The sequence below is a fragment of the Catharus ustulatus genome, chromosome 4, assembly GCF_009819885.2.
Source record: "Catharus ustulatus isolate bCatUst1 chromosome 4, bCatUst1.pri.v2, whole genome shotgun sequence".
Classification (NCBI taxonomy): domain Eukaryota; kingdom Metazoa; phylum Chordata; class Aves; order Passeriformes; family Turdidae; genus Catharus; species Catharus ustulatus.
The window spans coordinates 23,777,816-23,794,177 of NC_046224.1; the positions used below are offsets into that span (position 1 = coordinate 23,777,816).

A 16,362-nucleotide genomic window follows, 5' to 3' on the forward strand; every position below is an offset into this window, starting at 1 on the left:
CTCTCTCCTTGTCCTCCAAAGGAAGTATTTATTTTGTGTTTTCCTGGTAGCTCTGCAGATGAGTGCCATGTCCAACACATGTGTCCTGTGCTCAGCTTTGATAACAGTCCTGACTGCAGTGGTTATTCCTTTCTAGCCTAAATTATTTTCTTGTTCCTCCCAAGGAAAATTGCCACTTTTCTCAATCAGATGTCTCTAGGACTAGATGAGCCCAAGGTGAGTTACTACAGTGGGGAGAGAGACTCTGGACCAAACAGGGACCTTATCTAGCAACCCAGCTTCTGTGTTCTGTTCCACTTCCCTTTCCTAGCCCAGGCTCCGCTGAACAGACCACACATCAGAATTTCTCTTTCCCCACAAGAGGAGCTCCTTGCCTCCAAGTCCCAGTTACCTTCATGATCCCATTCCAGTTGTCACCCGTAGACACCTGGAAAAGTGTGAGGAAGGCCATCCCAAAGTTCTCGAAGGTGGCGTGGCGGCTCATGCCCTCACAGGGGTTCTCATCATTGCACACTGCAAAACAAGGGGAATGCAACACTCAGGGAAGGACACACTACCAGCCCTGAGACCAACAACATAAACCAACAACCTGAAGATCTCAGGTAATGAATGGTATCAGCACCCTGCCCAACAGCTGACTGTTGGCCATCAATATGGAAAAATCCCTGATGGCCCAGCCCCAGGACATCAGGCAGTGTAACTCTGTTGCTTAGGGAGATCCTCCCAACATGTCAATGGACTGCCTTTCTTCTTGATCAATATTCCATGGCAAGAGATGTAAATAAACTTTCACAAATTTTTCTTGTAATCCTGAAGGCAATTTTGGGGACAAAGCGTAGGAAAAGCAAGTGTTTAAGAATGTAAGAGAAAACGGAGGCTGCTGTTATTTGTCAGGCTCTTAGGACAACAATAATTAGAGGAAAATTCATCTTACATCAATTATGCAGAAGGGAGAACAAAGTCCATCCAATAGCTTGGTCCCTTTATTGAAGAGTTCTGATTTTGAGAACCTCCAACCAGCATGTCTGTAGCTCACACTGAAGCATGGTCTGCTTGAGACTTACCCAGTTTACCAAAGAGCTCCACTCCTAGAGCAGCGTAGATGAAAAAGAGGAGCATGAAAAGGAGTCCAAGGTTTCCCACCTGAAAGCAAACGGCACTGTCAGCCTATCCCAAAGCCTATTTCATCTGTACAGAAAGTGTTTCTGCATTTCCAAGTCTGAAGAGAACAGCAGTGAAATCCCAGTGTACAAATGCAACCAAACAATTGCTCAACACTTAAGAAATGTTCAGTGATGGCTCCAATTGCCATCAGGGCCGGGGGAGGACAGGCATGTGGGAAGAGAAGGCATGGAAAAATTGAGGACTTAATGGGTGTTTTTAAACACTGAACAGTTCCTGGTCTGAATGCATGTGGTCGCTGGGCCTACGTTAGGATCACCACTTCAGGAATCGAATTTAGTCATTGCAACTGCTGTGCCATCCAAATTCAGGAGAGAAATAAATGATTCAGCCCACCCACTCCCCTGGACTGCCACATCCTGGCTCTCTACATACTCACTGGAAGGAATTATTTCTGATGACTAAATTAGACACCATAGTAAATGCTGTGAAAACACAGTGCTGGGTCTGTGTCTATAAGGCCTTAAAAAGGAAGTTAATAAAACTTAGCTAAGGACTACATTTCCAAAGGGTTCTTTAAAATTAAAGCTCTATTCACTATTAAGAATTGCTGCAATGTAACAAAGACAGGAAAGGAATTGAAACAGGCCAACTGGAGATGCCTTTTATGCCATTAGCAAGCCAAAATCCCTGATTTGAGTCTGTGCTCTAGGAACAAAGAGAAAGGTCAGGAAGAGGATAAAGTGCAAGGGAAAGGACAGCTTATTTTAAACTACTTCTTTTGGCAAAGCCAATAAATCTTGGAGAATAATATTGCAGATAATTCAATTGTCCCCCGAAGAACCAGTGTATAAAATATGGAGACTAGATTAATTCTTTTAATGCTGAAACTGCTGGATTTTAGACCTTTAAGTTCAGTTATTTTTACAAAACTATAAGTATGGAGAGATTTTTTTTATACCTGTTACCCAATTTTATTAAACAAAGCCCAACCTGTTATAGGAGGTAGCAAAAGCCAGTCAATAGGAAGTCATAGGATTTGAAGCTGGAGGGATTAAGTCCTGCTTGTTATTATCTTCCAGAGAATACCTAGAGACCAAATTTTCAGACACAGTTTGCTCTGCAGAGGTTATTACTGACCTCCAAAAGACCTGTCCCACAAACTTGGTTAGCAAAGGAGCCAAAAGGTAGGCAAATGGGACACAGAAAATTCAGAAATGAGAAAGTGTGGAAGAATATACTTGTGGTTTGTGGCTAGGACGAGAAACAGAGACTCACAGGTCCCAGCTGTGCTCTTTGCCATCGTGAGCAAAACTGTCTGATGACTCAGTTTCTCTGTTTACATGACAGGGATATGAATATGTCCTCCACTTTTATTTATTACCTATATTTTGGGGGTAGAAGTTTAATCTCATCATTTAAGTGCAAATATATTGCAGAGTTCTCTTACCAACAGTTTCTGGATACTATTTCATCCAGCTCTTAATATCTGTGTGCATTTATCTGGGTTTCAGAATAAACATGCCACAGACATGCAGACGCTGGATCTGAAGACCTGCTCTGTCCCAGATCCTTGCCTGAGAAAAATCATCTGTTGTGGCTCCTGGAATGGAAAAGAGCAAGGTGCAAAGAAGCTGCACTGAGCCAGTCTGTGGCAGCAGAGCCAGACTAATAAAAATGTACATTCCAGATCTGCCTGTAGTAAGAACATCCTTCATCTCTCCTCCCTTCTATTGCCCAATGTATTTCAGCCCATAACTATCCTGAATGATGTTGTATATCCTGCATATTAATTATTAATACTGTTGCTATTACTATTATTACAATAGACCACAAATAACTATTGTTTAATAAAAAGCAGACAGAGCTCAGTATCCATAAAAGATCAGAGTTTCCTTTTCACTTTTGTGCCATCATATTCCTCTAATTCAGATTGACATTTATTGTCACCAATACCAGAAGTAAATTCCGTGAGTAACTACTCCTGCTGCTTTCAGATTGATTCCCAGCTCATCATCACTCACCAGCACTGGCACATTAGCTGATAAATCAACTGACAAATGCCTGTGCATTTTGATAACACGCAGCAGAGTTGCCTTCTCAGGGCCTGCCAAGGGTCTGATGTATGATCCGCAGAGCCACTTGGTGCCGTTACTCCTTGCTTAACAATTCTCCCTCAACAATCCAAAGGGAAGGGGACCAGACTCCCTGACTGCTCATCCATCACGGGGGATGCGCACAGTGGGCTCAAAGCCTGTGTAAAGCACGGTGTCAGCATCTCGTTTGGGAGCAGCTGCCACTCACAGCTCATGAGATCCTTCTGTCTTGATGTCTTGCAGCAGACACTTTACTGCCGGCTGTGTGAGCCACAACAGAGTGTGTCACTGCTTCTCATGCATGAGACACTCAAACACAAAGGGATCCAGCAGGAGAAAAGAAATGAAAGCAGGAAGGGGGAAGCACTGGCTAAGGAAAGGAGAGCATGAATGAAAGAGAAGGAGGGAAAGGGGGCACATTCAGGGAAGGGTGAGAGCTGCAGTGACAGAAAGATGTCCTTTCCTCCTGAAATGGGTTCCAATCACTCTTCTCTTCTTATGGAGAGGGGAGAAAGGAGCCAAGGACTAGTTACAAAGAGTTAGACACTAGCTAGACATGATAGGAAGAAACCTACCCTTATCCAGAGGTCAAGCCTTATTTCTTTCACATGCAGGAGAAGACAGATACGAGGTGAGCTGTAACCCCGTGAATGACATGAGAATTTGGACATGACCTTCAGGCAGTTGTCTGCACACCACAGTAGACACCACCTCTGAGACCCCACAAGAATCTACCCTTTGGAAAAAGAGACAGAAGAGAAGAGTCTTTTTGGAAGATGTTTTACCTGTGGCAGGGCTTGAACAACTGTATCCAGCAGAGCTCGCATTCCTGTGGCCATCTTCAGTAGCTTCAGGACTGCCACAACAAGCACAAGAGAAGTGTCAGTCAGACTGAGCTCAGAGGCATCCTTTGTGTGAATTACTAATGACAGCAGCATAAGACAGATTCCTGTCTCTCCTTGCCCTAGAAAAACTGGGCTTTCCCCTCATTCCTTTTCTCGCTTTTGATGGTACAAGCTCATATCCTTTTCGCTAAATATTTTGTTTCTGCCACCCATGTCTATTGGGCTGCTTCTGCTTTACCCAGACACTCTAGCCATGTGCTTTTTCCCAGGAGAGTGTATCCTAATTGTCTTTCTGCTTTGATTTTTCCTTCCATGACTTTCTCTTCCTTCAATCTTCACTGTTATGCCATCTTGTCACACCTTGGCCACCACCTTACCTGAGCAAATTTCAACCTGCTTGGTGGCCTCTGCCCCCCACACCACTACTATAGTTGTCCCAAAAATGAGTAACAGAGAAAGTTCAGATCTCACATGATCCCACCCTCTCAGGGCTTCACCTCTCATGGAACCAGAAAGTCTGAGCTTCCAGGGTATCCTAGATCTTAGAATCCCTGCTGGGATGTGATGAAGGACACCCCAGAGGCTCCTCGAGGGCTGGGGACAGGGCCAGCTCAGGACTTTACAGCCACTGCTCAGTGAGTCATGGCACCAAGTTGCATTCATGGCCACATACAGCCCTGCTCTGGCCAGTGTCTCTCTCACCCCGGGCGATGCGCAGCACCCTCATGATCCGGATGATAGTGGGGTTAATTGGGAGAGCAGCATTGATTTCAATCTCTTCCAGTGTGATGCCCATAACAGACAGCAGCACAATGGCCAGATCTAGCTGGTTCCACCTTTAGAGAAAAAATTGAAGAGAATAAACGAAGATAGAGTTATTCCATTTTCCTGAGAAAGAAAGGCACTTGTCTCCACTTCACCCTAAACATTTCCTTATGTATGAGTTCAAGGCCCATTCTGAGTCAGCCTATATGGGCTTTTCCAGAGGAACAGAGATTCACTTTTCAGACACCCTGAGCAGCCAGAGGCAAGCCAGTCTGATTTGAAAGCATGGAGCTGTGTTACTATGGCGCTATGCTTTGACTAATGGGCTCAGCTTTTCATGGCCTTACTACCTTGAATCAACTATGCTATATATGTTCTGCTTCAGCATGCTCACAGTTTGCCTCAAGGGCAGGAAAAATGTCTCTCTCTAACCTCATCTCCTTTGCTTTCTAGCCTAACCAGAAGACTCCAACCAAGAGGCAATTTTTGGACAACTCTTGCTATTGCCTAGGCATTGCAGCTTGTGGAGGACGCGGTTAGATCCACGCTGTGCAGAGCTGGGAGGCAGTCTGAGCACTTTGCTACCACTTGAAGGTCTAGACAGGGCACCATCCCAAACCTCTACCCCAAACCCAGCTGTCCCACAGCCAGAGCTTGTAACCCTCTGCTCACCTGTCTTTGAAGAATCGTCGCAGACCAAATGCCACCAGCTTGAGGACTGCCTCAAACACGAAGACAGTGGTGAACAGGTAGTTGCAGTACTTGAGAGCTGTCTCCAGGGACTGCCACAGACAGACAGGGAAAATAATTGAGGCAAAAGCACCATCATACACATAACCCCCATGTGCAGGGACTCTCCTAAGTGCCAGGAATTCATCCTGGGGTGTGGAAGCTGCCTCAGGTATTCATTGTTGGGTGGGGAAGCTGCCCCACACTTCCCACCTGCTTGAATGTGGAGCAGCCACCAGCCAGCCCCTCTGCCCCATGTTCTTCTCAGGATTAGTTACTGCTCCTTTTTCCTGTACTGTTCAGCATAATCAGGAGGAGGAGGCTATTGCAAGAGAATCCATGAAATGCCATAAGGTTTTTCTTCTGCCAGTAGCCCGTGCCACCTGAATGACACCTTGTTAATGGCACAGCTATCAAGCAGGAGTGAAGCAAAGAGGTTACTCTGGTTGTGGATTCAGGTCATCTCTGGCCGGAGGAAACCCTGCTGGGCCTTGGTCTGGTGCCAGCACATCATATCTCTGTGCTGTTTGGTTTCTGGCTCTTTTACGGCCACCAAGAACTAGTGTGAGTGGTGGGCAGCTTTTGGTGGCATTTTGTACTGGAAGGGTTTGAAGTGCTTTGAGAGACTGTTTAACAGAGCCTGACAGCAGCAGTGTTCCAGGGAAAAGAGCTGAAGAGTAAGGAAGAGGAGTGGCTTGTTGAGAAACAAAGATCTGATGTGAGGACACCAACAGATAAAGGTGGAGAGTTCCTGAAATATAAAGCTGCACACCATCTAGGGCAAGATAAAAGCGGGGCAGTTGGGCAAGGTGGGCAGGAAACAGAGGAGCCCAGCAATACGCCTAAATGAGAACAGGCAGATTCAGCTCCTGATTAAAGCCTGAGCTACCTCAGACAATCTGTTCAGACACTAGAGCTGTCACCTAAACCAGGGGTCTTCTGAAGAGAAAACTGAAATGTCACTGATGTCATGATGAATGCTTTGTCTACATATGGAGGCAGAAGGCTCCTTTGATATGTGCAGCATACATTTTTCCCACCAAAGGCTTCCTCACCTTTGCCAGGAACACTGAGAGGTACATGGTCTGTGCCCAAACAAAGTGTAAATTTTATTTAGCCTCCAAGGTGCTGTATTTGGCATCACACCTTGCAGCTGGGAGAGGCTCTGCTCAGCACTTTGGCCCCACAGGTTCTCTTGTGAAGAAAAGGTGGCTTGGTAAAGATGACCCATGCCATGACATACAACCAGTCACTCTGGCTCTCTCAGGTGAGGCCATATGGCGGGGGATTGGGCTGACATTTGGAAATCTGATGCAGAGCCTGAAGCTCCCAGGACACTGCTGCCTCCACCACTCATATTAGATCCAGACAAAAAGCGGAGCAGGCAGCTAAATTTGGGTAACCCACATATCCACTTACTAATATAAAGCACAGAGACTTAATTGCACCATGCTTTCTAGGGGCTTGACTCTTGCTCAGATACCTTCTCTCTATTGATTTTAATGGATAACAAGTGTCTGAGTAGGAACTACCTTTATAGATATACATGAAAATCTTCGCTCAATTTTGCCTACTACAAAACTAATTCCTGCAAAACTTTAACCCTAGTTTTCAGAGATACCCAAGTGTCCTACTTATGCTGGTGGGCAGTGGTTACCAGAGAGTTGTACCAAAATGACAATGTCTGGAGGCAGAACTCCATGATCTCACTCACCACAGGTTGGTTGTAGTGCTCCAAGGACATAGTGACCACATTGAGGCAGATGATGAAAGTGATGAAGATGTCCAGATAGTGGCTGGTGCAGACCGAGTGGATAAGGAGGCGTATGTGGCAGTAAGTAGCGTAGTACGGCAAGCGTTGCGCCTCTTCCGTGGAGAGAGGGATAAGGGCAGAGTTAGGAAGAAATCAGAAGAGAGAGAGAGAGATGGGTAAGAAACACTGGGTAAGAAACACTGAGGGAGAAGGCACAAGATTGGTGATAGGTATTGAAAGAAAATGGAATGTATTTGGGAGAGAGAAAAACCAGAAAATAATAGGTAAAGATAAAGAACATAGGGAGGATGGGGGAAAATAAAAAAAAAAACCCAACCTAAAAACAAAAAAGGAAAGCAGAAACGAGGAAAAATATGTAGGAAAAAAGACAATGAACAGAATACTAGAAAGAAAACCCATTAGTCTGAGTTTGTGGGAGTGGTGCTAAATCAGCATTTCATATCTTGACAAATTAAGATCACTTATGATAAAAGGGAGCAGATGGTTCAAGGAGGGGCCCTGGGGGGTTATAGGAGAGAAGGGGAAAACTGGAGCAGAGGAGTGGAAAGCATGCCCATAGGCTGTGAATGCAAGTCTGGGTAGTAGGGATGATTTCCAGGAGCAAGCATGCTTTAGCAATTTTTATCTAAAAGTAACACAAAACAGGACAGAAACACCAGGAATTGAAGGTTTCCTTCACCACAGAGGGTTTGGGATCCCAAGGTGTGACACTGCAACACTGGGGTCACTGGGACAAAACACAGGGGTCTTCCTCTTGTTTTTTTCCCCACTCTTCTTTAAATTAGGGTTTAAACACAAAGAATGGTCTGTCCAGGTTCTTCTTCAACCACCAGCTGAGCTGCAGGAAGCCCAGGTGGGACTCTACCCCAAGCACAGGAAGCGTGCCTGTCGGCATGTGCACAGCGGTGTTTTTTGTATGTTATCTCCTGAGGAGCAGGGTGTTAAAACCCTTCCCCAGTGCCTTCCCTGGAGTCCCAGCAGATCTCCTCAGCCACCCCTCTTCCCCAGACCGCCCCAGTGAGGTGTGTGGTGACACAGCAGTGGTGCGGGGAGGAAGGCTGAGAGCATGGCCACGAGCAATGGATTTTGGAGACCAGCCCATTGGGAAAGAAAAAGAAGAGGAAAAGGTTTTTTTCAAAAAACCTTGGCCTACGAACCAACCAAACACTTAGGCTGTGCCTTACTCCTTCGCTTCTTCTCCAAGCGTCGCAGGCGCTTCTCCTCCCGCCGGCGCGCCTCCTCAGCCTCCTGGTGCTGCCGGCACTTGTGGAAGTTCTCCACCACCACCCCCACAAACATGTTGAGCACAAAGAAGCTGACGATGAGGAGAAAGGAGATGAAGTAGAGTAGCATCCAGGGGTTGTTGTTGGTCACTGGCTGGAGTGGGAGGAGAACAGAGGTAGTCATTGTCTAGTGGTAGAGGAATAGTGATGCAGTGGGCGGAAGCTCAACAGATCCTGCTTTACAAGGTATTGAAATAACCATGTGTGGGCCAGGAGGGAGCCAGCATGCCCAGAAAGACACATGACATTATTGCTTCTTCATTACAAATAAAGGCCCACTAACACTATCACAGACACACAGCATAGCCACAGCTACACCTCCCTGCATGGACTAGACAAGACCATGGACCTGACCCCTTGCAAACAGGTGAGCAAAGGATTCAGAAGGAGCCTGGAAGGGACTCTTGGTTTGAGGGAGGTATGTGAAGCAGGATGTTAAAGGATGCTTCTGCCTTATGAGCACAAGGAAAGTGAAAAGGTCCTTTCACAAGAAAGTCCATGTACCTGCTGGTCAACAGCCACAGCATCAAGTCCATTATACATAATATTGACCCAGCCATCCTTGGAAGCCAGAACAAAGAGGGACATCAGAGCCTGCAACATATAAAGCGAAGCTGATGTGGAGCAGGTGCATCTGGCAGGTAGAAAAATTTTTGTGGATTTATGCTCTAACATACAGAGCGCTGAAATAATCTTCCTGTGTCTCTGAACACATCAAAACCTCCTCCTTCCCCCATGGAGGACAGGGAGGGGGTGATAGGAAGCCATGTGCAGCCAGACCCACCAGAGGAGAGAGGTTGTGAAGAACATCTGCTTCATGGCAGGAGAAAAGAAAAACTCAAGCTCTCTGCTGCCACCACTTTTCTTTCCCACTTATTCTGTAAGTGTCATTCTGATACCAACCCACCAGTGACAGAGCATCTACAAGGACACCCATGCCAAATAACTGCTCCTTCTGGCCCAGGCACTGGCCTTCCAGGCACTGCATCTGTTCCCTGGGGAGGAGACAAACCCTGAGTTGGGTTGCCATCAGAGGGAGGGGCTGTGGGCAAACTCACCTGTCCCAGGTTGTCGAAGTTGTACTTGTGGTGCACCCACTTGTAGTTGGCTGCCACGCAGTCAGACCGGTTGGTGATGTTCCTGATGTCAACCCCCAGGCAGTGGTAGAACTTGCCCTTGAAAAGCTGCAGGAGGGGAGTGACCCCATCAGGCTTACTTTCCCCACAGGGCTCCCCACAGGATTCCCCAGACTCCCTGGGATGTACAGAAGCTGCCAAGATGTTGCATGGGCTGCAAGACTGCAAGCCACGTAGAACACGACAGAGAATCCACCAACACAACATACAGCACAGGCTCAACCATTGCAAAGGAGCCAGGACCATCCCTGTAAGCTCACACTTGGCTTTTCAGCCTCCTCCATTGCCTCAGGCCAGCAGTGACTGTAAGCCCACCATCTGACAACCCTTAAGGGCCAGCTACAAAGGGAAAAATGTATCTTCTAATCAGTCCCCTAGAGTAATCTTCCCTCCCTGCTTCCCAGTTACTGAGAGTGCTGATGGGAAAAGAAGATCTCATCTGAGGGTAAAGAACCAGAAAAAAACATCCTCTTCTTCTCATATGTATTTTTTCACAAAGCTGCACTGCACTGCTGTGACTCTTCTGCCCAGGGCTCCTTTCCCCATATGGAAAGTACTGGATTGTGCATTTGTACAGATGCATCAGAGCAAACTAAGTATAGCGCATTCCCTGAGATGGAAGTAACGCCCACACTCTTGCTCCTCTGCAATGCAACAGCCAAAAATAAAGAGAATTAAATAAAAAAAAATAAAGAAGTTTGTGGGTGGGTTTAGGGCTCAGGGTGAGGGGGAGAAAGAGAGCTGGCTGGGGGCAGGGTTCATGTAGGCAGGCACTGAGCTGCTTGCCCTTGTGGGGTGATGTGGAAGTGTTTAGGGAGCCCTGTGCTCTGCCTACGATGCTGATCCAAACCCTGACCCAGTTGCTGCCAGGTGTGAGTGTTAACTCCTGTTTCTCATGTCCAGCAATGCCTGCTCTTGCTGAGCACCTGTCTGTGCCATTATGGAGAAGACTTGTGGAAGAGGGCAAACAGAAGATTCACAGGCTTCCCTGTCTCTCCTGCTCTGCTTGGCTCCCTGTGTCTGCTATAAGACCTGTGGTACAGGTGCCTGTGGCAACAGGCGTGGGGGCTCAAGGGCTGTTTGATGGCCATTAACAACCTACCTGCACACCCAGGATGCCAAAGATGATGAAGAAAGCACAGCAGATGAGGACAATGTTTCCTATGGGCTTGAGGGAAGAAATTAGTGTCTCCACCACCAACTTCAGACCAGGGGCTCGACTGATGACTCTGGAAAGGAGGGAAGGGGAAGGGTGACAGAGGGACAGGGCAGGGATGTTTGGTCTAGGCTAAGCATTTTCAGCAGCAGCAGACCCCTGTCTCCCTGTAGAGTGACCCTTAAGTGGAGATCCCTCCCCTATGATCCAAAAGCCTTTTCTCTCTCATGGATTTGCTGTTTGATGAGGTATCTCCTGCGTCAGAGCCGTATGGCTAAGGGAGACCTCCTTGTGGCTAATTGCTTGTGAAAGACCACACTTTGCCTGGCACAGCTGGATCTGACCCTGAGACCCCTCCTGGGGATAACCAGTGGGAAGAGGGGGCTGAGCAGGGCTCGGTGGGGTTCTGACCGGAGGGGACGTAGGGTGCGCAGCAACCGCAGCACTCGCAGCACCCCCAGGATTTTGGCACCGCCAGCAGAGGCCACAGAGACCACAATGTCAATGAGAGACACAAAGACCAAGAAGCCATCCAAGATGTTCCAGCTGCTGCGGAGATAAGCCTGGTCCCCAAAATACAGGCCTAGAGAGACCACCTGGAAAAGAGGGGAGAGAAAAGGGGGTGAAATGGCTCCTATGTTACCTGGTAGAGGGCAACTATGGAGAGAATGGGAGGGGAGGAATAGTTATTAACTCCTCATGACACTGAAGTGTCATCTCATAATCTTTTCCTTTCACCTGGATGTCTGTGAAGGAAAACACCTTTTTTCTGCCTCCTTGAGTAACATGACACTGTAGGGGACATATAGGAAACCTTTCCCTGCCATACCAGATACTTGGGGAAAGTCTCCCAGTTCAGACATTACCTAGGAGGTAAAGTTAGGCATCAAATCCTTACTTTAGCTCTTAAAGGGGTAATTTGTTTGTCAGCAGTTCTCAAAAACAGTGAATGCTTCAGAAATTGGTGGTCACAGGGAAATATTAACATCCTGCAAATCACAGTCAAAATTAAGATATGAATTGTAGGGGTTTAACTTCTTTTAACTTCCAGTGCACAATTTTAGGACATTTTCCCAAACATGAGAAGGGGAATAACAAGGTTTTCTGATTGTTTCAAAGTACTTTGACATCTATTGAATAACTATCTCAACTTTGAGCATGCCATTAATATTGTTGTAATGTCCTCCATTCTTGCTCCAGGAGAAAGGGAATGGACATTTGACATCATTACAAAATCCATACTTGAATGCCAGCTATCCTTCGTGAATACTGAGATCCAACTGGATCTCATGCCTGTGATAAACATCTCCTCTATGCCTAACAAGGCAGGACTGAACCCCAGGCAGTGTCTGCCTTTATAAAGGTAGAGGGAAGAACTGGCACACCGAAAAGATGAACAGATTTTTAAAGGGTGTTGAGCGAACATGAACAGTGTTTGACAGTGGAAAAAGGCTCTGAGCTGTTTATCTCCAGTAGCTTACCTTCAGTGTCATCTCAGCTACAAAGATTGCTGTGAAAATGTAGTTGGACACAGTGAGAAAGATTCTTTCCTAGAAAAAAATTAAACAAAAAAAAAAAAACAAAACAGAGAAAGACCTTAAATGCATTTTGACTACTTTTTGTTACTTTGTCAGGCCTCTTTGTTGATCTTGATATTTTTGCATTCCTGTGAAGGGTCTGAAAGTTGATGAAGTAAGTGAGATGCCCTTGGCAGAGGTCAGTGCTAGGCAGCTTTCAGCTCATATACCTTGGCTGGGACAGGATGCTACACAGCTCTGCCAGAGCATAGTGGATGAGATTTTTTTTGCATCCTGCAAATCTGGTTTCAAGGCAGCCTCTGCCCTTTTCTGTCAGTGCTGCTCAGGCCTAAGCTGCTGCATTGACCTAGGACTCCTTCCTGAAGAGCTGCTGAGCACAGACCACAGATTGTGTCCAAGTGCAGCAGAGGCTGGGAGTCAGCTAAGGCAGACAAGCAGAAAAGGTAATTTCACTTGACAGCTCGAGCCACCTCCAAGATAGCTCAAGAGCAGCATACATGAATGATGATGTGCCATTCCTACAGCATGGAAGTTACTCTGTCTTTCAGTTCCCAGTCCTTGTCCCTTTTGCCATTCATCTCCTATATGCAGGCTCCTGGAGGAGACACTTACTTTCCAAGAGAGAATGAACTAGGCTTTCTGTATTATAAAGTGGGTTGCCCCATTTTAAGAGCCTGCAGGGGAAGCACACATTTATGTCAATTACTAATATTTAGGTATGTGAACAGATGAGTCAGAGCTGGTGTTTAATGCTGAAATTCTTCCAGAGATCACACCAGTACCAGGACCACTCAGGAGCCACTGTTAGAGGTTGTGCCAAAACATGGGTGAAAGGTAATCATTCTCACCGTGCTTCTGTGCTCAATCTGGGGTCTTTCCAGGGCAATTGTGATGCAGTTCAGGAAGATGAAGGCCAGCACTACGTGGTCAAAGAGCTTGTGAGCAATGATGGTTTGGCAGAGGAGGCGAAACCTGCAAGAGAGTTCCAGTGGGCACCTGTACCTTGGGCAGAACAAATTTAGCAGCAAGAGGACACAGAATGAAGCATTCTAACCAAAACTGGGCTCTGATATAGTAGCTTTCCTATCTCTGATACTGATGTTCCTTGAAATAGCAATAGCCCAGGGTGGTACATGGTCACATGGGAGCCTGGAGCAGAACAAGGGGAGAGCAATGAGCTCTCCCCAGCACCAGAGTGATTTCCTAAACACTATGATCCTGTGCCTCTCTCTTGCCTTGTAAAGAGGCTGAATTCTAGTTTTCCTCACAAACTCACACTTTGTACCACCCTACAGCAAAGAGGCCACATGCTGAAAACTCAGGAGAGGCAGGTGTGTTGGCAGTCATGGGGACCACACTTCTGAAAGACACTGTTTACATTAACATAGGTGTCACACAGAGCAAGAAGCTCTCCCCTGTGACCTATAATGAAAGCCCTTTCAAGGGGCAAGATGCATGGGTGAAAATACTGTTGGCTGGGGTATGTGGACATTTTCTCCTGGAAAGATCTCTTTAACGGAAGAATTCAATCTGAATTTCCTTTTTTGGGCAAGAAGAATTCTAACTTTACCCTAAAAGGTGTGATACAACTGCTGGTAAGTTGGTACTGGCACTGTAAATTAAATGAAGATGCTATTCTGGTGCCAGGGGAGGAAATATCAGTATTATGGAGTCATCAATAATACATTCTTTATCCTCTTTGTGTTAACATTAGTATTCTCTGCCTTGCTTTGCTATAAATATTTATGATTACAGAAAATAAAAATGGGATGCTCCAAAGGGAGGGAAGATCACAATAGCTATTTAGGATGCTCAACTTTTCTTTCATTGCCAGAATCTAGGAAAAGAAATGTTGTTTGGCTGTAGAAGGGATGACGGAGGAGAAAATACACATTCTCAGCTGGTAAGTTTAAAGTTGCCACCTAACATCAGGGAGCAACAGAATCTGCCCCATCTTCTCAACCCTCTCATGGCAAAAACTGCACAAACCTGTTCTGTGGAGAGAAGAGATATATGGACCAGTCTTCCCGTAACTCACACCAGTCTGGCTTATAGACTTCCATCATCTTCCGGATGCGAAAGCACAGACTCTGTAGGGATGCAGCAGAAGCAAGTGCCACTGGTCACCTTCCCACTTGCCTGAGAGAGACATTCTTCCTTTCACATCTGACTCAAATGCACCACTACCTGCTTTTCTTTAATCCCTCAATTGAAAAAATCAACTCAAATGCAACAAGTCATGGAAAAGAATGTAGAAGCTGCTTTGCCAGGGCTCGTTTACCTCTTGGCATCTGGTTTCCTCCCCATATAATGAAAAATAAAACTGCTGGTGTCCTTTCTAGAGAAGGATGCTGTCCCATGATGCCCTCTTAGAGGTGTTGGAGGGACTGTGTTACACGAGGGCAATGTTTCCTCCCTACCTCAGCTGAATGAGAAGCCAGGACAAGAAGGCTTTTTGTTGGCACTTGGGCTAGGAATTCCATACAGACATTTATGTGTGTTCAAATTCCTACTGACCCTCACCTCTACCCTCTGACCTGCTCACAGATTGCTGTTCCCCAGGCTGATACCACAGAACCCACTTATCTTGCCTGTGGTGCCTGCGCTTCCTGCTCTGGTCTGCTGATGTTCCCCATGCAGTCACTGTCACCCAGCCTGACCTCTCCTATCTTGTAGAAATCACTGACTGCACTGCTCTGAAGGAACAGCCCCTGAATAGCCACATGTATGTCTCACATCTGCCTTCCTCCCACCATCCACCTGCCTTGCAGAAAGCTCGACAACGTGAGCTTGTCTTTGCCTAGAAGGTCCTATCTGCATTCAGTGCTGTCCTCCAGCTTGCCTAAAGCACCTTTGCAAGCTTTCCCACCCAGGGGTGAGGAAGACTGAAATTTGAGGATGGATCTGGGGTTTCCCAGAGCACTGTGATGTAACCCCAGGCTTCCTCACCAAGTACTCACATAATCTATTTCTTCATCATCCTCTCCCCGTTCTTTGTGGTTGTTCATCTTTGGGAAGATCTCCTTGACAATACTGGGCATTTTGCCATTGCAGTCCTGATGCTCACTGGCCCCAGGTGGTGCTCCCAGCCTGTGGGTCACTCTGTGGCCAGAAGGGACAGAGGCCAACTCCAGCAGGTCACAGGAGCCTTTGTTATCCAGAGAGAGTGTCCGTCGGTGATGAAACACCCTTCCCGTCCCATCCGGCTCCCCTTCTGCTGCCCTGTGCGTTTCACCAGACAGGAGGGACTCATGCTCAGCTGAGGGAGGTTTGTGCTTCAGGCTGTGTCCCCGGGCCAGGCTGTTCCAGCTGGAGCGACGGCTTCCCCAGGCTCCGCTGCGGCTCCAGGCGCCGTAGTGGGAACTGCGGGAGCTGGACTGTAAGAGAGTGATGGGATGGGGACTCAGTGACTCTGGGCACAGGGAAGGAGCGTGTGATTCTCTCTCATCACAGACTTCTCCCTGAGCCCCTAAAGCAGAAGGCTGCCATTTATCAGATGTTGAACAAGTTGCATGGTGGGAATTCAGCAGCAATCTCGGTAAATCTGACAATAAATTGATAATGAGTTAGCAATGGTGTTGACTGTGATTACCTTAAGCACCATCTGTGTGCAAAGCGCTTTCAGGGAAGGTAAGTAATAAAGACAAAGGCCAGGTGACTGATACTGCTGCTTACACCAGCACAGAGCAAGAGTAAAGCTCTCAAAAAATCTGATTGGCAGCTTTTTACACTGCACTGGGGTTAAGGATAACACAAGGTACAGCAGGATGGTTCATCTCACACTCTATCTTTGAGTCCACTCTTAGTAAAAGGGAAAAATGAGAGAAACAGTCTTGTTGGTTACAATCTAGTCCAACCCATCAGCAAGGTCTCACAAAGTACATGGCTGCTAGTACTCCCTGTTTGAAAATAACAGGG

The 16,362-nt window shown here is 46.7% G+C and overlaps 1 protein-coding gene across 3 annotated transcripts in view; it reads right to left on the minus strand.

The window, feature by feature from the left end:
* Positions 1-16,362, minus strand: part of CACNA1I (calcium voltage-gated channel subunit alpha1 I) — a 164,814-nt gene that overhangs the window by 12,031 nt on the left and 136,421 nt on the right. For all 3 annotated transcript variants that reach the window (XM_033057833.1, XM_033057832.1, XM_033057834.1), the window contains 15 exons: positions 15,405-15,821; positions 14,434-14,534; positions 13,293-13,416; positions 12,388-12,456; positions 11,318-11,502; positions 10,853-10,979; positions 9,673-9,798; positions 9,119-9,208; positions 8,516-8,708; positions 7,272-7,423; positions 5,501-5,610; positions 4,766-4,899; positions 4,004-4,074; positions 1,065-1,143; positions 392-513 (listed from right to left, as the gene is read on the minus strand). In XM_033057833.1, the coding sequence (XP_032913724.1) occupies positions 392-513; positions 1,065-1,143; positions 4,004-4,074; positions 4,766-4,899; positions 5,501-5,610; positions 7,272-7,423; positions 8,516-8,708; positions 9,119-9,208; positions 9,673-9,798; positions 10,853-10,979; positions 11,318-11,502; positions 12,388-12,456; positions 13,293-13,416; positions 14,434-14,534; positions 15,405-15,821 (2,100 nt within the window). The remainder of the gene's footprint in view (positions 1-391; positions 514-1,064; positions 1,144-4,003; positions 4,075-4,765; positions 4,900-5,500; positions 5,611-7,271; positions 7,424-8,515; positions 8,709-9,118; positions 9,209-9,672; positions 9,799-10,852; positions 10,980-11,317; positions 11,503-12,387; positions 12,457-13,292; positions 13,417-14,433; positions 14,535-15,404; positions 15,822-16,362) is intronic.